A 27555-nucleotide genomic window follows, 5' to 3' on the forward strand; every position below is an offset into this window, starting at 1 on the left:
TATATCACCGCCTGGTACGTCAACGGCAGTGCTTGCAACCGCAGAGCTCTCCAGAGAATGGTGCGGTCTGCCCAACGCATCACTGGGGGCACACTGCCTGCCCTCCAGGACACCTACAGCACCCGATGTCACAGGAATGCCAACAAGATAATCAAGGACATCAACCACCCGGGTCACGGCCTGTTCACCCCGCTACCATCCAGAAGGCGAGGTCAGTACATCAAAGCTGGGACCGAGAGACTGAAAAACAGCTTCTATCTCAAGGCCATCAGACTGTTAAATAGCCATCACTAGCCGGCTACCACCCGGTTACTCAACCCTGCACCTTAGAGGATGCTGCCCTATGTACATGGACTCACTGGTCACTTTAATAATGGATAATAATTGATTTGATTCATAGTATACTATAGTAAATACTACAGCATACTACAGTCTGCAAAAACACTACAGTAAATGTAACTGTAGTATTTTTTAATGTGGGTCAGTCAGTCAGTGTCTGTGCCTGGTCCCGTGCCAGTGATAGCGTGGAGGCTGAGTGGAGAGGGCACGGCGGATGCGGATCACACCGGCAGGACGTTGGCACCAACTGAGAGAGGTTTACAAGCCTGCCATGAGGGGCAGCCACTAACTTGTCCAATTATACTGAACAAAAATATAAACGCTAAATGCTACAATTTCAAATATTTTACTGAGTTACAGTTGATATAAGGAAATCAGTCCATTTATGTAAATTCATTAGACCCTTATCTATGGGTTTCACATGACTGTGATTACAGATATGCATCTGTTGGTAACAGATACCTTAAAAAAGGTAGGGGCGTGGATCAGAATATCATTCAGTATCTGGTGTGACCAGCATTTACCCCATGCAGCGCGACACATCTCCTTCGCATAGATTTGATCAGGCTGATGATTGTGGCCTGTGGAATGTTGTCCAACTCCTCTTCAATGGCTGTGCGAAGTTGCTGGATATTGACGGGAACTGGAACACGATGTCGTACACGTCAATCCAGAGCATCCCAAATATGCTCAATGAGTGACATGTCTGGTGAGTTTGCAGGCCATGGAAGAACTGGGACATTTTTAGCTTCCAGGAATTGTGTATGGATCCTTGTGACATGGGGCTATGCATTATCATGCTGAAAAATGAAGTGATGGTGGCAGATGAGTGTCTTTATAATGTCCCCATCACAAGTTGCACCTGTGTAATGATCATGCTGTTTAATCAGCTTCTTCATATGCCACACCTGTCAGGTGGATGGATTATCTTGGCAAAGGAGAAATGCTCACTAACAGGGATGTAAACAAATTTGTGCAAAACATTTAAGAGAAATAAGCTTTGTGTGTGTGCATATGCAACATTTCTGGGATCTTTTATTTTAGCTCATGAAACATGGGAACAACACTTTAAATGTTGCATTTTATAGTTTTGTTCAGTGTAGAAACACTCATTGTTCCATTGCACTACGCTTTGAAAATTTTGTTACGATGTGCCCTAATGAACACGTCCATGACCTGTTTCGTGTGTATTATGTGCCTCATAGATGGAAATTTTGCTGGTGTACTTGCAAAACGAGTTTGAGTTTGTTAGTGGACATATCCTCCAAATGTTTCAAAGATTTGCTGTGTTGAACGCACCTCTGGGTTGGGACCGCATCCAGGTAAATAGGTGATATCATTTTTCTTGCTTGATACTGAGTGTGTGTCAGTGTTAATCTTTACGTTGAATAATGCATACCTATGCCTTTCTTTGTCATTAGAGAAGGTATTCATTGAAAAAGAGAACCATATTGGTGAACAGTACTGTTTTGGTGAAAGTCAGCAGTGTTTCAGGCCGTGCCTCAGACAATGTGTGTCCCAAATGGCCCTATGCGCCCTGGTCAAACGTTAGTGCACAACATTGGGAACAGGTTGCCATTTGGGACGCAGACACTTTTGTGTCTCCTTTCCCCTGCTAGCTGACGCCTGAACCTTAACAGGCAGACAGGATGTCGACTGTGAAAGCGGCGAACATGCCGTTCCCTGATTGCTGTTCTTTGTCTTTCACCCCCCAGATGTGGGGAGAGCAGTCCATATGCCCGCCCACATCACAGAGAAGGTGGTGGAGCTCTTCAGGAGTAAAAGTGAATTTACCTTCCTGGCCTCCATCCAGCAGAAGTCCTCCACGTCAGGAGTCATCTTCTCCATCCATGAATCTGAACACAGGTAATGCATATTTAATCATTTTATTACTGCCTTTTCAGCGGCTACTTTCTCTATCTGCCACCACTATCGTCAACTAACTTTTCCCAGCTGTGACTCTGAATGGCCCCTGTTGGAATTGAACCCACAGATGACTTCTTGTTGCATTCATTGAGCATTTGCAAGGCGAATTTGATCAGCCCGTTGAAAATATCAATGTCAGATTACTCTGCTTTTGTGAGTGACGGAGGGAAAGGAGTGGGAGATGTGTAAATTTCTGAATGCATGTTTTTCTGCTTGCATGAATTGGAAAGAAAAAATGAGTTGCCCTCTCTCAAACTGGTGAATGACAGAAGGAAAATCATACTTGAAGGAGGAACAGACACTGTAGTCATTGATAATCCAGTATTTGTACAAAGTGCACACTGACATGTTGCTTTAACCTTAATTCCCCCTCCAGCCATTTCAAATAACTTCAATCACAAACGTATATTATCTCTGTATTTTGTGTGTATGTATGTGTGTCTGTTTGTGAGTTGTGCCCTTATTACAGTCAACACATACAGTGGGGAGAACAAGTATTTGATACACTGCTGATTTTGCAGGTTTTCCTACTTACAAAGCATGTAGAGGTCTGTAAATTTTTATCATAGGTACACTTCAACTGTGAGAGACGGAATCGAAAACAAAAATCCAGAAAATCAAATTGTATGATATGATTGTATGATAAAAATTACAGACCTCTACATGCTTTGTAAGTAGGAAAACCTGCAAAATCGGCAGTGTGTCAAATACTTGTTCTCCCCACTGTATATACAGTAAGCTCCAAAAGTATTGGGACAATGACAAATGTGTTGTTATTTTGGCTCTGTACTCCAGAACTGTGGATTTGAAATGATACAATGGATGATAAAATTAGAGTCATAAATATCATGCCCCCCAAAAATGCTAACCTCCTCTCATATTGTAATGGTGAGAGGTTAGCATGTCTTGGGGGTATGCTATTTGATTCATTCAGGATTATCAATAATCATGGTAGCATCCACATTAACGTTTGTATGTCATTGTTACCCGGTGCTGACCCTGTTCCATGTCTGTGCTAAATTAATTGTTCAACTCTCCGTACCTGCTTCTCATCTCCAGCGTCGGTTCTTACAGCTTTAACACATGTCCACTTATTTTGTCTGGGCCTGGGCTTTTCTGTGCGTTACATCCCCTGAACAACTTCAAAACATCAGCCTTTTTAACAACAACCCTCTCAAACATTTGTAATGATGCTTCCATTTGTTTTACCTCCGACACAAAGTCGTCAGATTCAAATCTTGAGAAGAAAACATTCAGCTCATTAGCCATGTGCTGGCCCTCATGTCTCCCAAGGTCGGCACTGGTTTTTCCCCTGCCTATGTGGGGGGTACTAGCCATGGATTTAATCCCTTGCCAGGCCACCCTTGAGTTCCCTGAGGGTCCTTCCCACCCTTTGCTTGTATGCCTCCTTGTCCACCAGTATCTGTCCCATACGGACTCGGGAGAGGCGAAGGTTGAGAGCCGTGCGTCCTCCGAAACTCAACCCAGCCAAGCCGCACTGCTTCTTGACACAACGCCCACTTAACCCGGAAGCAAGCTGCACCAATGTGTCAGAGGAAACACCTTACACCTGGCGATTGTGTCAGCGTGCGCTGCACCTAGCCTGCCACAGGAGTCACTAGTGTGCGATGGGACAAGGACATCCCTGCTGGCCAAACCCTCCCCTAACCCGGACGACGCTGGGCCTATTGTGGGCTGCCCCATGGGTTACCCGGTCACGCCCGGCAGCAACAGAGCCGGAACTCGAACCCAGAATCTCTAGTGACACAGCTAGCAGTGTGATGCAGTGCCTTAGACCACTGCGCCACTCGGGAGGCCCGTAACCCAGCATTTTTTAGAGTGAGGATAAAACTAAATGGAATGGAGAAATCCTAGAGGAAAACCTTTCGACTAGACACTGGGAGAGAAATTCACCTTTCAGCAGGTCAATAACCGAAAACACAATAACAAATCTACACTGAGTTGTTTACTAAGAAGACAGTGAATGTTCATGATTGTCTGAGTTACAATTCTGACTTAAATCTGCTATAAAATCTATGGCAAGACTTAAAAATGTCTGTATGAACAACAACTTGGCAGAGCTTGAAGAATTTTGAAAAGAATAAAGGGCACATATTGCACAATCCAGGTGTGCAAAGCTCTAAGAGACTTGCCCAAAAGACAGACAGTTGTAATTGCTGCCAAAGGGTGTTTCACACATGCACACTCAGCAATAGTTTGTGAAAAATATCCTTTTTATGTTGTGTTATTCCAATATATTCTTCTCAAGATAAAATACACTGAGCTCCAATTTGTTGTTGTTTTGGCTCCAGCACTTTGGATTTTAAATTATATAAAGACTTTGAGGTTAAAGTGCAGACTGTCAGCTTTAATTTGAGGGTATTTTCTATTTGTGTCCAATAGAAATGAATGGTAAATAATGTATTGTGTCATTTTTTTTACCCCTTTTTCTCAATTTCTTGGTATCCAATTGGTCTTGTCTCATCGCTGCAACTCCCGTACGGACGCAGGAGAGGCGAATGTCGAGAGTCATGCGTCCTCCGAAACACAACCCAACCAAGCCGCACTGCTTCTTGACACAACGCACATCCAACCCGGAAGCCAGCCGCACCAATGTGTGGGAGGAAACACTGTTCACCTAGCAACCTGGTCAGCGTGCACCGGCCCGCCACAGGAGTCACTAGTGCGCGATGAGACAAGGATATCCCTGCCGGCCAAACCCTCCCTAACCCGGACGACGCTGGGCCAATTATGCGTTGCCCCATGAGCCTTCTGGTCGCGATCAGCTGTGGCAGAGCCTGGGCTCGAACCCAGAGTCTCTGGTGGCACAGCTAGCACTGCAATGTGCCTTAGACCACTGTGCCACCTGGGAGGCGTAAATAAGAATATATGTTGCTAAACACATTAACTTCTACATGAACTTCTTATGGCTGGGGGGCAGTATTGAGTAGCTTGGATTAATAAGGTGAGAGTAAACTGCCTGCTACTCAGGCCCAGTTGCTAATATATGCATATTATTAGTAGATTTGGATAGAAAACACTCTGAAGTTTCTAAATCTGTTTGAATGATGTCTGTGAGTATAACAGAACCCATATGACAGGCAAAAACCTGAGAAGAAATCCAACCAGGAAGTGGGAAATCTGAGGTTTGTAGGTTTGCCTATCCAATATACAGTGTCTATGGGGTCATATTGCACTTCCTAAGGATTCCACTATATGTCAACAGTCTTTAGAACCTTGTTTGAGGCCTCTACTGTGAAAGAGGGGGGAATGAGAGCTGAATGAGTCAGAGGTCTGCCAGAGTGGCATGAGCTAACCACGCGTGTTCACGTGAAGGTTAGCTTGCGTTCCATTGAATTTCTGAAGACAAAAGGATTTCTCCGGTTGGAACATTATTAAAGATTTATGTTAAAAACATCCTAAAGATTGATTGGATATATATGGACGGAATTAGTCGAACAAAAGGACCATTTGTGATGTTTATGGGACATATTGGAGTGCCAACAAAAGAAGCTCGTCAAAGGTAAGGCATGATTTATATTTTATTTCTGCGTTTTGTGTTGCGCCTGCAGGGTTGAAATATGCTACACTCTCTTTGTTTACTGTTGTGCTATCATCAGATAATAGCATCTTATGCTTTCGCCGAAAAGCCTTTTTGAAATCTGACATGTTGGCTGGATTCACAACGAGTGTAGCTTTAATTTGGTATCTTACATGTGTGATTTAATGAAAGTTTGATTTTATATAATTTTTTGGAATTTGGCGCTCTACATTTTCCCTGGCTATTGGCCAAGTGGGACGCAAGAGTCCCACATATCCCAGAGAGGTTAATTGCCTACCGTCTGTAAGCTGTTAGTGTCTTATCAATCATTCCACAGGTGCATGTTCATTAATTGGTTGTGGTTCATTGAATAAGAATGGGAAACAGTGTTTAAACACTTTACAATGAAGATCTGTGAAGTTATTTGTATTTTTATGAATTATATTTTAAAGACAGGGTCTTGAAAAAGGGACGTTTCTTTTTTTGCTGAGTTTATAAGGAAATCGGCCAATTGAAAAACAATTATTAGGCCCTAATCTATGAAGTTGACATGACTGGGAATACATATACAGTGGGGAGAAGAAGTATTTGATACACTGACGATTTTGCAGGTTTTCCTACTTACAAAGCATGTAGAGGTCTGTACTTTTTATCATAGGTACACCTCAACTGTGAGAGACGGAATCTAAAACATAAATCCAGAAAATCACATTGTATGTTTTTTAAGTAATTCATTTGCATTTTATTGCATGACATAAGTATTTGATAAATCAGAAAAGCAGAACTTAATATTTGGTATGGAAACCTTTGTTTGCAATTACAGAGATCATATGTTTCCTGTAGTTCTTGACCAGGTTTGCACACACTGCAGCAGGGATTTTGGTCCACTCCTCCATACAGACCTTCTCCAGATCCTTCAGGTTTCGGGGCTGTCGCTTGGGCAATACGGACTTTCAGCTCCCTCCGAAGATTTTCTATTGGGTTCAGGTCTGGAGACTGGCTAGGCCACTCCAGGACCTTGAGATGTTTCTTACGGAGCCACTCCTTAGTTGCCCTGGCTGTGTGTTTCGGGTCGTTGTCATGCTGGAAGACCCAGCCACGACCCATCTTCAATGCTCTTACTGAGGGAAGGAGGTTGTTGGCCAAGATCTCGCGATGCATGGCCCCATCCATCCTCCCCTCAATACGTTGCAGTCGTCCTGTCCCCTTTGCAGAAAAGCATCCCCAAAGAATGATGTTTCCACCTCCATGCTTCACGGTTGGGATGGTGTTCTTGGGGTTGTACTCATCCTTCTTCTTCCTCCAAACACGGCGAGTGGAGTTTAGACCAACAAGCTCTATTTTTGTCTCATCAGACCACATGACCTTCTCCCATTCCTACTCTGGATCATCCAGATGGTCATTGGCAAACTTCAGACGGGCCTGGACATGCGCTGGCTTGAGCAAGGGGACCTTGCGTGCGCTACAGGATTTTAATCCATGACGGCGTAGTGTGTTACTAATGGTTTTCTTTGAGACTGTGGTCCCAGCTCTCTTCAGGTCATTGACCAGGTCCTGCCGTGTAGTTCTGGGCTGATCCCTCACCTTCCTCATGATCATTGATGCCCCACGAGGTGAGATCTTGCATGGAGCCCCAGACCGAGGGTGATTGACCGTCATCTTGAACTTCTTCCATTTTCTAATAATTGCGCCAACAGTTGTTGCCTTCTCACCAAGCTGCTTGCTTATAACATGCCTATAACATGTTATAAGACTGTCATCTGATGAAGTTGTTTCTTGGTTAGTGACTAATTATATCTCTATTTGGTCGGTTTTGTGATAGCTACCTATGCGGTAGAGAAATGGTGAAAATATGCGGAGTCTTTTGCTATTGTGGTTAGCTAATAGAAATACATAGTGTTTTCGCTGTAAAACATTTTAAAAATCGGAAATGATGGCTGGATTCACAAGATGTTTATCTTTCATTTGCTGTATTGGACTTGTGATTTCATGAAAATTATATTATATGATATCCCTGTCGTGTTAGGCTAGGCTATGCTGGTCAGCTTTTTTGATGAGGATGCTCCCGGATGCGGGAGAGAGAAGCGGTAGAGGTTAAAAGGTTGGGTTGTGGATCAGAATACCAGTCAGTATCTGGTGTGACCACCATTTACCCCATGCAGCGCTACGTATCTCCTTCACATAGAATTTACCAGGCTGATGATTGTGGCCTGTGGAATGTTGTCCCACTCCTCTTCAATCGCTGTGCAAGTTGCTGGATATTGGCGGGACACGCTGTCATACACGTTGATTCAAAGCATCCCAAACATGTTCAATGGGTGACATGTCTGGTGAGTTCAGGACATGGAAGAACTGAGACATTTTCAGCTTCCAGGAATTGTGTACAGATCCTTGCGACACGAGGTGATGGCGGCAGGTGAATGGCATGACAATGGGTCTCAGGATCTTGTCACTGTGCATTGAAATTGTGATCAATAAAATGCAATTGAGTTCGTTGTGCGTAGCTAATGCCTGCCCATACCAAAACCCCATCAACAACCCCATCAACACACTCTGTTCACAATGTTGACAATCGTCAAACCGCCTGCCGCATGACACCATACACGTGGTCGGTGGTTTTATGTCCGGTTGGACGTACTGCCAAAGTCTTTAAAACGACTATTGAGGTGGCTTATGATAGGCAATTGAACATTAAATTATCTGGCAACAGCTCTGGTGGACGTTCCTGCCCTCAAAACATGAGACATCTGTAGCATTGTGATGTGTGACAAAACTGCCATTTTTTTAATGGCCCTTAATTGTTTCCTGCACAAGGTGCATATGTGTAATGACCATGCTGACTCGACTTGGCTTGGTCTTAGAATGCACGACTTGGTCTTGACTCAAGGCTTGACCCGCTATACTTGAGACTCGACTTGAGGCTCCGAGGTTGTGACTCGAAATAATGGTGACTTGTTCCCACCTCTGATATACACTGAGTGTACAAAACATTAAGGACACATGCTATTTTTTTAGGGAGTAGCACACCTGCTCTTTCCATTACATAGAAAACCAGGTGAATCCAAGTGAAGTCAAGGTCCCTTATTGATGTCACTTGCTAACTCCACTTCAATCAGTGAAGCTGAAGGGGAGGAAACAGGTTAAAGAAGGATTTTTAAGCCTTGAGACAATTGAGACATGGATTGTGTAGATGTGTCATTCAGAGGGAAAATGGGCAAGACAAAATATTTAAGTTCCTTTAAAATGGGTATGGTAGTGGGTATGGTAGTAGGTGACAGGCTCTCCGGTTTGTGTCAAGAACTGCAATGCTGTTGGGTTCTGAGGCTGTTCTGAGGGGAAAAGGGGGGGGGGGGGGCATCTCAATATTAGGAAGGTGTTCTTAATGTTTCAATGTATACACTGAGTATACCAAACATTAGGAACACCTTCCTAATGTTGCACCCCAATTCCCCCTTTCGCCCTCAGAACAGCTTCAATTCATCCGTGTATGGACTCTTCAAGAGGTCGCAAGCGTTCTACAGGGATGCTGGCCCATCCCTGTATGACTCCAATGCTTCCCACAGTTGTGTCAAGTTGGATGGATGTCCTTTGGTAGGGGACCATTCTTGATATCCACGTGAAACTGTTGAGCATGAAAAATCCAGCAGCCGTACAGTTCCTGAAACAAACTGGTTTGCCTGGCACCGACTAACTTACCCCGTTCTACATGTGTTGTCTTGCCCATTCACCCTCTGAATGGCACACATACACAAGCTCATGTCTCACTTGTCTCAAGGCTTAAACATCCTTCTATAACCTGTCTCCTCCTCTTCATCTACATTGATTTAAGTGCATTTAACAAGTGACATCAATAAGGGTTCATAGCTTTCACCTGGATTCACCTAGTCAGAGGTGTTCTTAATGTTTTGTATACTCAGTGTATGCAGTAGTGCATTCGGAAAGTATTCAGACCCCTTGACATTTCCCACATTTGGTTACATTACAGCCTTATTCTAAAATGGATTTAAAAAAACATCCTCATCAATCTACACACAGCACCCCATAATGACAAAGCGAAAAAAGGTTTTTAGAAATACCTTATTTACATAAGCATTAAGACCCTTTGCTAATACTCGAAATTGAGCTCAGAGGCACCCTGTTTCCATTGATCATCCGTGAGATGTTATTACAACTTTATTGGAGTTCACCTGTGGTAAATTAAATTTAATATACATTATTTGGATAGGCACACAAATGTGCATATAAGGTCCTACAGTTGACAGTGCATGTTAGAGCAAAATCCAAACCATGAGGTCGAAGTAATTGTCTGTAGCGCTCCGAGACATAATTTTGTCGAGGCACAGATCTGGGGAAGAGTACCAAAAAGGTCCCCAAGAACACAGTGGCCTCCATTATACTTATATGGAAGAAGTTTAGAACCACCAATACTCTTCCTAGAGCTGGCCACCCAGCCATACTGAGAAATTGGGGGAGAAGGGCCTTGGTCAGGGAGGTGACCAAGAACCCAATGGTCACTCTGACAGCTCCAGAGTTCCTCTGTGGAGATGAGAAAACCTTCCAGAACCTTCTCTGCAGCACTCCACCAATCCGGCCTTTATTTTAGAGTGGCCAGACGGAAGCCACTCCTCAGTAAAAGGCACATGACAGCTGCTCGCAGATTGTCAAAGGGCACCTAAAGGATTCTCAGACCATGAGAAACTAGATTCTCTGGTCTAATTAAACCAAGATTGAACTCTTTGGCCTGAATCCCAAGCTTCAAGTGTGAAGGAATCCTGACACCACCCCTACAGTGAAGCATGGTGGTGGCAGCATCATGCTGTGGGGATGTTTTTCAGTGTCAGGGACTGGGAGACCCTTGATGAAAACCTCCTCCAGAGCGCTCAGGACCTCAGACTGGGGGCGACGATTCACCTTCCAAAAGGACAGCGATCCTAAACGGCTTCTGGAGAAGTTTCTGAATGTCTTTAAGTGGCCCAGCCAGCGCCAGGACTTGAACCCGATCTAACATCTCTGGAGAGACCTGAACATAGCTGTACAGTGATGCTCCCTATCCAACCTGACAGAGCTTGAGAGGATCTGCAGAGAAGAATGGGAGAAACTCCCCAAATACAGGTGTGCCAAGCTTGTAGGATCATACTCAAGAAGAGTATGATCCTTGTTGAAGCAAAGGTGCTTCAACAAAGCACTGGGTAAAGTTATTTTTTGGGAAAAAAATTCTAAAAATCTGTTTGTCATTATGGGGTATTAGCCTGTCTAGGATGAGCGTGCCGCTAGCGGCCCCCCCCCCCCCCCCCCCACTGAAAAACCAGTGCCGCGAAATTCAAAAAAAATATTTTTTTTAAATATTTAACTTTCACACATTAAAGTCCAATACAGCTAATGAAAGACACAGATCTTGTGAATCCAGTCAACATGTCCGATTTTTTAAATGTTTTACAGGGAAGACACAATATGTAAAGATGTACATCTATTACCTAAAAACACACTAGCATAATCCACCATCTTTTATTTGTCCACCAACACCAGTAGCTATCACCAATTCGGCTAAACTAAGATATTTATAGCCCCTAACCAACAAAAAAACTCATCAGATGACAGTCTGATAACATATTTATGGTATGGGATAGGTTTTGTTAGAAAAAAGTGCATATTTCAGGTAGATGGCATAGGTTACAATTGCACCCACCGTCACAAATGGACTAGAATAATTACAATGAGCAACGTGTTTACCTAACTACTAATCATCAAACATTTCGTAAAAATACACAGCATACACTAATCGAAAGACACAGATCCTGTGAATACAGACAATATTTCAGATTTTCTAAGTGTCTTACAGCGAAAACACAATAAATCGTTATATTAGCATAGCACATAGCAGCACATAGCAGCCCAGCATTGATTCTAGCCAAAGTGGGCGATAACTTCAACATCGCCAAAAATATATTAATTTTTTCACTAACCTTCTCAGAATTCTTCAGATGACACTCCTGTAACATCATATTACACAATCCATATAGAGTTTGATCGAAAATGTTTATATTTAGCCACCAAAATCATGGTTAGACAATGTGAAATGTAGCTCAGCTGGTCAGAAAATGTCCTTGCGCCACTTAGACAGTGATCTACTCTTATACATAAATACTCATAAACGTGACTAAAAAATATAGGGTGGACAGGGATTGATAGACAATTTAATTCTTAATACAATTGCGGAATTACATTTTTTAAATTATCCTTACTTTTCAATACAGTTTGCGCCAAGCGAAGCTACGTCAAAAAACATGGCGTCCTAAGCCACTAACATTTTTCGACAGAAACACGATTTATCATAATAAAAATGTCCTACTTTGAGCTGTTCTTCCATCAGTATCTTGGGCAAAGGATCCTTTCTTGGGAGTAATCGTCTTTTGGTGGAAAGCTGTCCTCTTGCCATGTGGAAATGCCAACTGCGTTCGGGATGAACTGAAAAGCGTGCCCAGCTATTCACAGCGTTTCAAAAATAAATGTCCCAAAATCGCACTAAACGGATATAAATTGCTATAAAACGCTTTAAATTAACTACCTTATGATGTTTTTAACTCCTATAACGAGTAAAAAGATGACCGGAGAAATATAACAGGCTAAACTAACGCTTGGAACAGGAGCGGGTCGGTGTCCTCCACGCGCGTTACGCACCAAGAAAAGACTTGCTAGCTACAGGGTTTTTTAATTTATAGTGCCTGTGAACGCGCAATCGACCCCATTGAAATCGTCATCACGTAAAGGCATCCAGGGGAAGACGTAAGCAGTGTCCGTATAGTCATAGCAATAACAGTGCCCTTTTAACTGACTCCAGAACAGTGGCCAACATTTCTGAAATCTGACTCCATGTCAGGGAAATTGCTGTAGAATGGGCTCTGTTCCACTTAGAGACAAAATTTCAACTCCTATAGAAACTATAGACTGTTTTCTATCCAATAATAATAATAATATGCATATTGTACGATCAAGGATTTTGTGGGAAGCCGTTTCAAAAATTACACAATTAGCATAAATAGTCTCAACAGCGCCCCCATCCTCAACAGGTTAAAACTCAAAGGGTTTTCTTTAATGGAAGCTTCTCTAATGTCAAACATGTAGTTTGTGGTGTACCGCATTGCAGTTCTCTAGGCCCTCTACGCTTTTCTATTTGTACCAATGACCTGCCACTGGCATTAAACAAAGCATGTGTGCCCATGTAAGCTGATGATTCAACCATATACACATCAGCAACCACAGCTAATGAAGTCACTGAAACCTTAACAAAGAGTTGCAGTCTGTTTTGGAATGGGTGGCCAGTAATAAACTGGTTCCGAACATCTCTAAGAGCATTGTATTTGGTACAAATCATTCCCTAAGTTCTAGACCTCAGCTGAATCTGGCAATGAATGGTGTGGCTGTTGAACAAGTTGAGGAGGCTAAATTACTTGGCGTTACCTTAGATTGCTAACTGTCATGGTCAAAACATATAGATTCAATGGTTGTAAAGATGGGGAGAGGTCTGTCCGTAATAAAGAGATGCTCTGCTTTTTTGACAACACACGTTTTGCAGGCCCTAGTTTGGTCTAATCTTGATTACTGTCTAGTTGTGTGGTCCAGTGCTGCAAGAAAAGACCTAGTTAAGCTGCAGCTGGCCCAGAACAGAGCGGCACGTCTTGCTCTTCAATGTTATCAGAGGGCTGATATAAATACTATGCATGCCAGTCTCTCTTGGCTAAGAGTTGAGTAGAGACTGACTGCATCACTTCTTATTTTTATAAGAAGCATTAATGTGTTGAGAATTCCAAATTGTTTAAATAGTCAACTTACACACAGCTCTGACATACACACTTACCCCACCATGCATTCCACCAGGAGTCTTTTCACAGTCCCCAAATCCAGAACAAATTCAAGAAAGCGTACAGTATTATATAGAGCCATTATTGCATGGAACTCCGTTCCATCTCACATTGCTCAATTAAACAGCAGACCTGGTTTCAAAATACGGATTAAGCAACACCTCACGGCCTCCTCCCTATTTGACCTAGATAGTTTGTGTGTATGCACTGATATGTAGGCTATGTGTGCCTTTTAAAAAACATGTATCTAGTTCTGTCCTTGAGCTGTTCTTATCTATTAATATGTGGACCGCAAGAAGAGTAGCTGTTGCAACAGCATATGGGAATCCTAATAAAATACCAAAATACCACATTTTTTAAGATTGATGAGAAAAAAAAAACAATTTCATCCATTTTAGAAACGGCTGTAACGTAACAAAATGTGGAAAAGTCAAGGGGTCTGAATACTTTCCGAATGCACTGTATATGCCGTATTGTGATCTTTTTCTATTCTATTCTATTACTTAGTATTATTACTATTATTATTTGTTATTATTGTTTCACTCACTTCTCTTTGACCTGTATTGTTGGAGCGTAATCATTTCACTGTACCCTGCTGTATTACATCTGGGACCCTGTGCATGTGACTAATAAACTCTGATTTGATGTCTTTAGGAACCACTGTAACAAGCTTGCTTACAATTTGTGATGAGTGAGTGTTTTTGCAGAAATAAATAGGCCTAAGGATAGGCCTACGCTACAGAGGTAGCATGTAATACATTTCTTTTTGAGCATCTGCTTCATGAAAGGTCAGTGCACTGCACTGCCCTGTAGGCCGACTATGGCCTCTATTTTAACAAACCTAACTCAATAGTAAATCTACGTGCAGGCGGTAACGCTATAGGTTCAGGGGTGTGTCAGAAATATTTGTGCTATTTTCACTATTACAATTATCGAGACATTTGCTGGCCTTGGCGGGAAAGGGCTGGGTTTTGATGAATGAACAAGTTGTGGGCGTGTCGAGGCTTGGCCCCTCACTGGCCAATCAGAAAGTGCTCCGTGGCGAAATATGTGGTTGCTTCAAGTTGTGTATTTATGTATTGCCTTGGAATCAACTCCAGTTCCAAAGTTAGTCCGTTATAGTTGGTTAAATGGCTTACAGAAACAACATAACAAAAATGAAGACCTATCTGTATGTTAACTTGAACCAGTTTGCAGTTCACATTGCTCTAAGTAATTGCATGGCTTCAATAGCATTCACACCTACTATGAATTGCATTATGGCTGAGCATGGATATGCCAAACATTGTAAATAAGCCAGATAAAATGTGTTATTGATAATGCCTAAAAAGACAGCAAATACTTCTAATCAAACAACTGGTTTTAAAGAGGCTGTGTCTCACTTACAGGCCCATCATTTCCAGCATGTAATATTAAAACAACCCAGTCTATGGACATCCGCACATCCAAACTTTTCACAGTAGCTGGACAAAGTTCAAATATAAATAGAAGGGGAGAATGTCCACTCACCGTTCTACTGCTCGCAAATAGGCATATGTTTTATAAACACAATCGGAACCATTCATCGCATTCACAGATCACATTCATCTGCAGAAGTTTGCGTTACAAGTATGCCACAGATATTGTCATGAATATACCAGGGGCCTTATTTATAAAACTGTGCAGAGGATTCACGTCAAAAGATGGCATACGGACGAAACACAGGAAGTGCTTACGCACAAAAATATTCTCATTTATAACACAGAAAGGCTAAAAATGAAATTTCCCCCAGTGTGAAATAGAAATCCTTGTAGGGGAGGTTGAAGCAAGAAAAAATATATTGTTTGGTGGACACAGTGTGGGCATTACAAATGCCAAAAAGGCGTTAGAGTGGCAGCATGTGGCGGACGCTGTGAATGCTGCTGGCTCAGAAGGACAGACTTTCTCAGGAATAAAAAAAGAAGTGGTCCGACATAAAAGTGGCAGCCAAAAGGCGCATAGCCTTACACAGACAAAGTGTTTGCACTATGGGTGGGGGAAAGGGGACAACGGAGCTCAACCCTGTTGATGAGCGACTTGCCGGAATTATAAGGGTATCCTTCCTGAGTGGAGTAGTGACAGAGGTGGAGGGGGACACGGACATGCAAGACGCACCCGATGATCCAGGTATGTAATTAGTATTCCCTCGTTTGAAAAGAGTAAACCAAATGCATTCAAGTTTCTTGACACAAACAATTGTGACATTTTGTATTGTTTTTAGTCGCTGCGTGTTCCAGCGGTGCTGCAGCTGAGCAGTAGCTGAGTGTGCCCAGCCATGGCGTCTCCACTGCACCTCGTGTGTCACAACCCTCCAGCGGCCGTGTCCTCACAGATGCAGTCCTGAAAACGCAAAGAGACACCTTCGACGCTATTAATGAGGTTGCCAAAGAGATGAAGTGGGACTGGCACGGCTTGGTTTCTGCTGGTGCTTCTCTGTAAAGCTGGGCTCACTATACAGCACAGAGATCCAAGTGTTCCAAGTGAACAGCTCTTGGTAATCGGAACCGGCTTATAAGCCACTTATTATCATTGGCCAGTAAATCTTGCTGGTCTCTGAAAATTCGCTCTCTGAATTCTTCCATTTGCCAAATCTTCCAACAGTGCCAAAGCAGCCATTGTGCGTCATTACGCATTGTAATTGCATGTCTTTTTATACCCACCCATTTGATTGTCAAAGCTACCCAATTGCGTAACACCTTCAGGTGTTGTAACGGCTCTCGCTGGTGGTAGAATGAAGAGTGGACCAAGGCGCAGCGTGGTAGGCATACATCGTCTTTTTATTGATGACACCAAAACAAAATAACAACGACAAAAAACGAAAGCGAACAGTACTGTCAGGCACAGACACTAAACAGAAAACAAGATCCCACAAAACCCAACAGGAAAATGACAACTTATATATGATCCCCAATCAGAGATAACGATTGACAGCTGCCTCTGATTGTTGAACCACACTCGGCCAAAAACAAAGACTGAGGCATTGAAAACGGCATCAGTTTAAACGTAATTTGTCCTATTGTTCATCTTATTATTTATGAGAATACATTTCATAACATACAAGCATTGTTTAATAATTACAGATCCAATTAATAATGATTACCGATTAAAATTTACAACATATTTGAGGGGTTCTTTTGCAAAAACAGATATCTCCATTTGTATTTACTATCCTAAATCATGTTTGTGTTTTTTAGTGTATTTACAGGGAACTCTTCATATAATACATGAGGTAATATGTTGATTTATTTTACACAATGGTATCAATTTCAAAGTGTTTCTCGAGTTTCAACCTTCTGCCATCGGAGTCGCAGTTTCTCATTTCTCCAGTTTATGTGCGTACGTATGGGTCAAAGTGTCCGTGGAAGACTGCACATTTTCCCGTCAAGTTAGTTTTTAAAATAAATCCCGAGGGTTTGCTTAAAAAGTGGCGTACGCCTTCTTTTGTGCTTACACAACATTTATAAATGAGGCTCCAGGAAGGTGAAGTCTGCTTGTTTTTCGTTTAATTTTATTACAACCAATCTTTTTTTAATAAAAAACAACAACAAAAAATAAATGTATATCATAAAATCTTCAGAATAAAAAGACACGCGTTGCTGTTGAACCTGTCTTCGTTATAGTAGGCCCAAGGGAGGGCGTTTTGAACATATGATGCGGAAAACACGCAATTTGTGAGGACAGATACTGGAGATTAGAAGCAGGTACAGGGAGTGAACATTTAATAACCAACGGATCTGGAACTATCGGGTATCAAGGTAAGACCCAGATGTAGACCGTGTCGAAGTAACAATGTTTATTACAGCAATAGGGGCAAAGGTACAGGACGGCAGGCAGGCTCAGGTCAGGCAGAGGTTGGTAATCCAGAGGTGGGGCAAAGGTATAGGACGGCAGGCAGGGTCAGGCAGAGTGGTCAGGCGAGTGGGTAGAAAGTCAGGACAGTCAAGGGTCAAAAACCAGGAGGACGAGAAAAGAGAGACTGGGGAAAGCAGGAGCTGACACAAAAACGCTGGTTGGCTTGACAAACAAGACGAACTTGCAGCAGACAAACCGAGAGCACAGGTATAAATACACAGGGGATAATGGGGAAGATGGGCGACACCTGGAGGGGGGTGGAGACAAATCACAAAGGCAGGTGAAATAGAACAGGGTGTGACAGGAACAGAATACAGACAGCGTCTGGACAGGGGAAACATAAATGACAGTAATGCTGACACGGGGAACCAACGGAGGAACAGACAGATATAGATGGGGCAATCAACAAGGTGAAAGAGTCCAGGTGAGTCCAATGAGTGCTGATGCGCGTAATGATAGTGACAGGTGTGCGTAATGAAATGCAGCGCCAGAAAGGAGAGCGGAGCAGGTGTGACACCATTTTAACAGGTTACAGATAACTTCTAAATATAAGGTTCACCATATTCACCGAGGTTCTCGTCTCTTGTTTCATGATGGGCATGGACACGTAGTCTTTTACGCACATCCAAAATGGGACCTGTATGGCTAAAATAATGTGGGCCTGCCTACAATGCATAGATAAAAAGGGAATGTCAGCTCACTGTTTTACCCCTCTCAAACTTTATATTTCAATAAAGCTTTGGTGATTAAGATTTATTTGCAAGCAGTCTCAGGAGCCAAACCCTTTATTTATTGAGAGGTGGAGAAGCTTGGTTTTTAATCAAATACAACGAAATGGGAAAAAATCTAAATGTTTTATGTTTCTAAATACGAAGTATACAAGCACCAAAAGCACATTAGGCTACTCCATGTGCGTATGGGCAGTGTGCATCATGACTGGATAGGCTGCGTTTCCACTGTAAAAAATGCATGCCTTTACCAACTGCGTTACCGCTAAAACCAGCTTAGATATCCATATCAGCACTGCCTGAAATTAGCACTTTGGTTCATGTTTTTAAGGACACACCTCAAATATTTCCACCCCGCCCATCTGAGTACAAATGAGCTGATATAAGACAGGTAAATTGCAGTACATGGCGTTAGGGATGGAAAATGCCAGTGTGCCAGTTTTTACATGACAAAATTGTTAACTAATATGGGTTTGACAATAGCGCCGCCTTAATTAACGCCAGCCAAAAATAGAGCCTTATGTGTTAATTTGTGTGTGCTAGTAACTGCTGGCTGCAACTACTAACGTGTGTTTGTTCGTGTTACAACGGCTGGCCCCAGCGATAAAGCTATACTGTTATCTTATTCAAGTAATCTCAAGAACAGGAGGCTGCAGTTACGACAGGTATGAACTGATCAAATATGCTTGGAAAGTGGAGACCTCATAGAACGTTAAAAAGTAAACAGTACTGGAGACTACTTGCAGTTTTGAAGACATAGCGTTGACTAGCAATAAATATTTGTGGTGGCTAATTAATGGTAAATAAGTTAATTGTTTCCCCCACAGCCAAGGTGATTACCTAGCCAGCTTATTTTGTTTACATTTATTTAGCGATTCTAGAGTTTGTACACAATTTTATTAGCTACAGTAGTGCTGCGTGTCAGACCTGGGTTAAAAAACGTACATATTTAAGTATTTGAATTTGAAAGACTTATTTTCTTTGCATTTGAGTATTTTCAAATAATGTGGCTGTGTCAACTACTTCCATCTGTAAACTTTGAAAGTATTTTTTATTTCCTATAAATACTATATGTGGTAGAGTGTAAAAATGTAATCTGTTTTGTTTGCATTCAACTTTGCATTCAATGCAAATGACTCGACCGGATGAAAAGTATCAACAGTATATTCATGTGCCTGTATGGTGTACATTTAGCGACAGTCTCACACCTCCTAGAGTAAATTGTCAACCCATCCTCACAGCTAACTCCTCCTTGATGCTGAGGGTGTCCTAAAATGTACACTCTACTCTTATATATTTTGTATAATTTTTTTGTTACATTTTCTTTTTTTCTTTTTAGAGGGTAGATCAGCTTTAATATTGCAGATACAGTAGATTGCAACAACCATCGATGTAATTGTCTGCATCACTTCCAATCCACCATGTATTTTTTTGAAAATACACTGCTCAAAAAAATAAACGGAACACTAAAATAACACATCCTAGATCTGAATGAATGAAATATTCTAATTAAACACTTTTTTCTTTACATAGTTGAATGTGCTGACAACAAAATCACACAAAAATGATCAATGGAAATCAAATTTATCAACCCATGGAGGTCTGGATTTGGAGTCACACTCAAAATTAAAGTGGAAAACCACACCACAGGCTGATCCAACTTTGATGTAATGTCCTTAAACCTGTTGAGGATGGGGGCGCTGTTGAGACTATTTATGCTAATTGGGTAATTTTTGCAACGGTTTCCCACAAAATCCTTGATCGTACAATATGCATATTATTATTATTATTGGATAGAAAACAGTCTATAGTTTCTATAGGAGTTGAAATTTTGTCTCTAAGTGGAACAGAGCCCATTCTACAGCAATTTCCCTGACATGGAGTCAGATTTGAGAAATGTTGGCCACTGTTCTGAAGTCAGTTAAAAGGGCACTGTTATTGCTATGACTATACGGACACTTCTTACGTCTTCCCCTGGATGCCTTTACGTGATGACGATTCCAATGGGGTTGATTGCGCGTTCACAGGCACTACAAATGAAAAAACCCTGAGGCTAGCAAGTCTTTTCTTGGTGCGTAACGCGCGTGGAGGACTCCGACCCGCTCCTGTTCCAAGCGTTAGTTTAGCCTGTTATATTTCTCCGGTCATCTTTTCACTCGTTATAGGAGTTAAAAACATCATAAGGTAGTTAATTTAAAGCGTTTTATAGCAATTTATATCCGTTTAGTGCGATTTTGGGACATTTATTTTTGAAACGATGTGAATAGCTGGGCACGCTTTTCAGTTCATCCCGAACGCAGTTGGCATTTCCACATGGCAAGAGGACAGCTTTCCACCAAAAGACGATTACTCCCAAGAAAGGATCCTTTGCCCAAGATACTGATGGAAGAACAGCTCAAAGTAGGACATTTTTATTATGATAAATCGTGTTTCTGTCGAAACATTTTAGTGGCTTAGGACGCCATGTTTTTTGACGTAGCTTCGCTTGGCGCAAACTGTATTGAAAAGTAAGGATAAATTAAAAAATGTAATTCCGCAATTGTATTAAGAATTAAATTGTCTATCAATCCCTGTCCACCCTATATTTTTTAGTCACGTTTATGAGTATTTATGTATAAGAGTAGATCACTGTCTAAGTGGCGCAAGGACATTTTCTGACCAGCTGAGCTACATTTCACATTGTCTAACCATGATTTTGGTGGCTAAATATAAACATTTTCGATCAAACTCTATATGGATTGTGTAATATGATGTTACAGGAGTGTCATCGGAAGAATTCTGAGAAGGTTAGTGAAAAAATTAATATCTTTTGGCGATGTTGACTTTTATCGCTCACTTTGGCTAGAATCAATGCTGGGCTGCTATGTGCTATGTGCTATGCTAATATAACGATTTATTGTGTTTTCGCTGTAAGACACTTAGAAAATCTGAAATATTGTCTGTATTCACAGGATCTGTGTCTTTCGATTCGTGTATGCTGTGTATTTTTACGAAATGTTTGATGATTAGTAAGTAGGTAAACACGTTGCTCAATGTAGTTTTTCTATTCCATTTGTGACGGTGGGTGCAATTGTAACCTATGCCATCTACCTGAAATATGCACTTTTTTCTAACAAAACCTATCCCATACCATAAACATGTTATCAGACTGTCATCTGATGAGTTTTTTTGTTGGTTAGGGGCTATAAATATCTTAGTTTAGCCGAATTGGTGATGGCTACTGGTGTTGGTGGACAAATAAAAGATGGTGGATTATGCTAATGTGTTTTTAGGTAATAGATGTACATCTTTACATATTGTGTCTTCCCTGTAAAACATTTTAAAAATCGGACATGTTGACTGGATTCACAAGATCTGTGTCTTTCATTAGCTGTATTGGACTTTAATGTGTGAAAGTTAAATATTTAAAAAAAATATTTTTTTTCAATTTCGCGGCACTGGTTTTTCAGTGGGGGGGGGGGGGGGGTGTGCCGCTAGCGCCACCCTGAACCAAGACAGGTTAAAACAAGTCAAAATGAGGCTCAGTAGTGTGTGTGGCCTCCACGTGCCTATATGACCTCCCTACAATGCCTGGGCATGCTCCTGATGAGGTGGCGGTCTCCTGAGGGATCTCCTCCCAGACCTGGACTAAAGCATCCGCCAGCTCCTGGACAGTCTGTGGTGCAACGTGGCGTTAGTGGATGGAGCGAGACATGATGTCCCAGATGTGCTCAATTGGATTCAGGTCTGGGGAACGGACGGGCCAGTCCATAGCATCAATGCCTTCCTCTTGCAAGAACTGCTGACACACTCCAGCCACATGAGGTCTAGCATTGTCTTGCATTAGGAGGAACCCAGGGCCAACCGCACCAGCATATGGTCTCACAAGGGGTCTGAGGATCTCATCTCGGTACCTAATGGCAGTCAGGCTACCTCTGGCGAGCACATGGAGGGCTATGCGGCCCTCCAAAGAAATGCCACCCCACACCATGACTGACCCACCGCCAAACCAGTCATGCTGGAGGATGTTGCAGGCAGCAGAACGTTCTCCACGGCGTCTCCAGACTCTGTCACGTCTGTCATATGTGCGTGTGAACCTGCTTTCATCTGTGAAGAGCACAGGGCGCCAGTGGCGAATTTGCCAATCTTGGTGTTCTCTGGCAAATGCCAAACGTTCTGCACGGTGTTGGGCTGTAAACACAACCCCCACCTGTGCACGTCGGGCCCTCATACTACCCTCATGGAGTCTGTTTCTGACCGTTTGAGCAGACACATGCACATTTGTGGCCTGCTGGAGGTCATTTTGCAGGGCTCTGGCAGTGCTCCTCCTGCTCCTCCTTGCACAAAGGCGGAGGTAGCGGTCCTGCTGCTGGGTTGTTGCCCTCCTACGGCCTCCTCCATGTCTCCTGATGTACTGGCCTGTCTCCTGGTAGCGCCTCCATGCTCTGGACATTACGCTGACAGACACAGCAAACCTTCTTGCCACAGCTCGCATTGATGTGCCATCCTGGATGAGCTGCACTACCTGAGCCACTTGTGTGGGTTGTAGACTCCGTCTCATGCTACCACTAGAGTGAAAGCACCGCTAGCATTCAAAAGTGACCAAAACATCAGCCAGGAAGCATAGGAACTGAGAAGTGGTCTGTGGTCACCACCTGCAGAACCACTCCTTTATTGGGGGTGTCTTGCTAATTGCCTATAATTTCCATCTTTTGTCTATTCCATTTGCACAACAGCATGTGAAATTTATTGTCAATCAGTGTTGCTTCCTAAGTGGACAGTTTGATTTCACAGAAGTGTGATTGACTTGGACTTACATTGTGTTGTTAAAGTGTTCCCTTTATTGTTTTGAGCGGTGTATATACAGTACGGGTCAAAAGTTTGAACACACCTACTCATTCAAGGGTTTTGTTTATTTTACTACTTTCTACATTGTAGAATAATAGTGAATACATCAAAACTATGAAATAACACACATGGAAATATGTAGTATCCAAAAAAGTGTGGACCTGAATCAGGATCTCTAGTGGCACAGCTATTACTACCGGGGTGGCAGGGTGGCCTAGTGGTTAGAGCGTTGGACTAGTAACCGAAAGGTTGCAAGATCGAATCCCTGAGCTGACAAGGTACAAATCTGTCGTTCTACCCATGAACAAGGGGGTGAACCCACTGTTCCTAGGCTGTCATTAAAAATAAGAATTTGTTCTTAACTGACTTGTTAAATAAAGGTTTAAAAAATACCATACAGTGCCTTAGACCACTGCGCAACTTGGGAGACCCTCCGCATGTGGAATTAATCATTCTGTTGTTGATGCCAAATTGTTGTGGCTACTCATACAATGTGATTTTCTGGATTTTAGTTTTAGATTCCGTCTCTCACAGTTGAAGTGTACCTATCATAAAAATTACACACCTCTACATGCTTTGTAAGTAGGAAACACTGCCGATTTTGCAGGTTATCAAATACTTTTTCTCCCAACTGTATATACGTGTGTATATATAAAACATCTATTGTATCTTTATCTTGAATTCTGGAAAATGACCCGTATGTAAGCATTTCACTTTTAGTCTAAACCTATTGTTTACAAAACATGACAAATAACTAGTTGATTTGATTTAGATTTTCTGTATATACACTACACCAACCACTGGCCCATATTCAGACAATCCCGCTGATTGAATCAGAAACCCTGTCTTTGATGTCTGTAAACACAGAATAATAACACTCCCCAGTAATGCTAGTTCATTTGCTCTGACTTAATTGTTTAAGGGTAACACGATTTCTCGCACAGGAGGGAGCAATGGTTGCTATGGAAACAGTTGAAGAGGAACAGGGGTCATTCATTCGATGGTGATGATGGGTTTTGAAGTTTATCGCCTTCATCTCCTCTTTTATTCATCTTCTCCATTTAGGAGCATACCTTTAGTGGTTATATAATGCATGGGCTTTTAAGATTAACATGTAGTGAAATTAAATACAAATTAGCACCTTGCATTAAAGGCTATAGTTATATACTGTTGAAAAAGCTTATTCATGAGAAACGTCCTACACTGTATGTCGGGTATTGTGTTTAAATAAATATACTCATTTTGTGCAATGTATCTCCCAATGGGTACAATCTTTTTAAATAATGTCATTGTGACATATGTTATAATCTCTCATGGACAGACTACGTAACATAACCGGTATCGTAATGGTATCGTAGGGCCCTATAAAAAGAATGAGGACGGAATGATGGAATCCAGACATTGAAACAGATTTCAGCAATATTCAAAAATATGAATTTATGAGAGTGATTTAAATATTTTGAACTCAAGAGAAAATGTATTGATTTGTTCAAGTTTCTCACAAGATATGAAAATAATGCATCGGTGATTCGTATTTCCTGGAACTTTCAGCGACATGGGATGCCCCTTTCTGTGTGTTGCGCACATTGTCTATCACTGTAGCCAGTTTGCGATGCAAATGATAATGGTGTGATAATAGTTCTACCAATCTGTTTTACGGCCTCTGCATTATAATACATCATGACTGATCCTATATCTCCAAGCCTCTCTAACCTCTCTCTATACCTGGCATCCACCAAATGCTGCACTGTGTTCTCCCCCACAATTACAGCACTTAACCTTCACATTTCTTCCACATTCACCGTAATCATGTGCCCCTCCACACTTGGCACATATTTTCTTTGCTTTACACTGAGCAGCTACGTCCATTCTTTGTCATTTAAAACACTGCAGTGCATATAGGACTAATTCTCTAACGTTGAAACTAAGGAATCCTATCTGTGCTTTTCCCGGCACGACTTTCTCAAACCTCAGCATCACTGATAAGCTTTCACTTCTTTGACCCTCTTTCCTGCTGATCAACCTTTTGGCCTCTATCATTCTGCCTCCCTTCACATTTTCTTTGATATCTTCCGCGGAGATAGATATTAGGACCCCAGTGATGACTCCCCTCAATCTACCATAAGCACCAGGGACATGGCTTTTAATCTTCTTCCCTTTAAGCTTTTCCATTTTGAGAATCTTCTTTTGCTGAGCCTGGCTACCACACAATATTAACAATATACCATTTCCAATGAACCGAGCTCATTTCACTTCACGTACCTCTTTCTTTACAGCATGATTTAGTCGGATAGGGTGTAAGTGAGGCCCTGTGGTCTTATCAAACACTCACCACTTTCCACCCCAATACTCTTGCTTCCTACCTTGGCCCTCTTTATGCTTTCTTTACTAGATGCTCTACTGCTTTCTGTATCATGATCTCTCTTCTTCCTATGTCTTTCCACTACCAAACATTCCGGTCAATCTGGTTGTTGGGCAGTTGATTAAACTTAATACATTTTCTGCCGCTATTGTTCAAACAAAACGTCCCGCAACAGCTTTTCGGCATCTAAAAAGTAGGATTAGCTGAAGAAAGTCAGTTGGAATCAGCTCTTTGGCTGATAATCGTGACGTACATTCCATGTGACAATCTGTTCATGCAAAAAAAAAAAAAAAAAAACGTTTAGAAATTGTTTTTAGGTAAAAAAATTTGGACACACCTATTCCTTCAAGGGTTTTTCTATATTTTTGGTACTGTATTTTAGATTCTTTAAAGTAGCCACCCTTTGCCTTGATGACAGCTTTGTACACTCTTGGCATTCTCTCAACCAGCTTCACCTGGAATGCTTTACCAACAGTCTTGAAGGAGTTCTCACATATGCTGAGCACTTGTTGGCTGTTTTTCCTTCACTCAGCGGTCCAACTCATCCCAAACATCTCAATTGGGTTGAGGTCGGGTGATTGCGGAGGCCATGTCATCTGATGCAGCACTCCATCACTCTCCTTCTTGGTCAAATAGCCCCTACATAGCCTGGAGGTGTGTTGCGTGATTGTCTTGTTGAAAAACAAATGATAGTCCCACTAAGCGCAAACCAGATGGGATGGCGTATCGCTGCAGAATGCTGTGGTAGCCATGCTGGTTATTAAGAGTGCCTTGAATTCTAAATAAATCACTGACCGTGTCACCAACAAAGCACCCCCACACCATCACACCTCCTCCTCCATGCTTCCATGAACCACACATGCGGAGATCATCCGTTCACCTACTCTGCGTCTCACAATGACATGGCAGTTGGAACCAAAAATCTCAAATTCGGACTCATCAGACCAAAGGACAGATTTCCACTGGTCAAATGTCCATTGCTCGTGTTTCTTGGCCCAAGCAAGTATCTTCTTCTTATTGGTGTCCTTTAGTTGTGGGTTCTTTGCAGAAATTTGACCATGATGGCCTGATTCACGCAGTCTCCTCTGAACAGTTGATGTTGAGATGTGTCTGTTACTTGAACTCTGTGAAGCATTCATTTGGGCTGCAATCTGAGGTGCAGTTAACTCTAACTAACTTATCCTCTGCAGCAGAGGTAACTCTGGGTCTTCCTTTCCTGTGGCGGTCCACATGAGAGACAGTTTCGTCATAGCATTTGAAGAAACTTTAAAAGTTCTTGACATTTTCTGGATTGACTGACCTTCATGTCTTACCAAATTGGGCTATCTTCTGTATACCACCCCTACCTTGTCACAACACAACTGAAAGGCTAAAATGCATTAAGAAGGAAAGAAATTCCACAAATTAACTTTTAACAAGGCACACCTGTTAATTGAAATGCATTTCTGGTAACTACCTCATGAAGCTGGTTGAGAGAATGCCAAGAGTACGCAAAGCTGTGGAAGTTTTGCGAACGTCTGTGTAGCATCCAGATAACCAAAAGATGATATCTTTCCCAAGATGTCTTGAGGGCGAAAAATGCATCTATTCCTGGTTGTAATGTAATGGACCAGTTGGTTGTAATCTGGTTATATGACGTCTTGTCAGACAGAAAACCAGTTTAGGAAATGGAGGATACCTAGTCAGTTGTATAACTGAATGCATTCAACTGAAATCTTCCACATTTAACCCAACCCCTCTGAATCAGAGAGGTGCGGGGAGCTGCCATAATCGGCATCCACGTCTTCGGCGCCCGGAGAACAGTGGTTTAACTGCCTTGCTCAGGGGAAGGACGACAGGTTTTTACCTTGTCAGTTTGGGGATTCAATCCAGCAACCTTTCGGTTACTGGCCCAACGCTCTAACCGCTAGACGACCTGCCATCCCTTTTAGCAGACATAATTGAGACATCACATGCCAAACCTTGCCCGCTGGCCTTGTGAATGAATGTACTCTATTTACAACCAGCTCATATTGTAAAGGGACAACAGAAACCTGGATTAGGCAGGTTCTGGTTCTGATTAATCCCTTCATGAATAGATGCCTGCCGCGAATGAAAATGCAG

At 42.2% G+C, this 27555-nt stretch overlaps 1 protein-coding gene across 2 annotated transcripts in view; it reads left to right on the forward strand.

Moving 5' to 3' along the window:
* The window catches only part of LOC129854017 (protein kinase C-binding protein NELL1-like), a 481512-nt gene that overhangs the window by 24559 nt on the left and 429398 nt on the right, over positions 1 to 27555 (forward strand). For both annotated transcript variants that reach the window (XM_055920616.1, XM_055920615.1), the window contains exon 3: positions 2055 to 2205. In XM_055920616.1, the coding sequence (XP_055776591.1) occupies positions 2055 to 2205 (151 nt within the window). The remainder of the gene's footprint in view (positions 1 to 2054; positions 2206 to 27555) is intronic.

Source organism: Salvelinus fontinalis, chromosome 4 (assembly GCF_029448725.1).
Source record: "Salvelinus fontinalis isolate EN_2023a chromosome 4, ASM2944872v1, whole genome shotgun sequence".
Taxonomy (NCBI): domain Eukaryota; kingdom Metazoa; phylum Chordata; class Actinopteri; order Salmoniformes; family Salmonidae; genus Salvelinus; species Salvelinus fontinalis.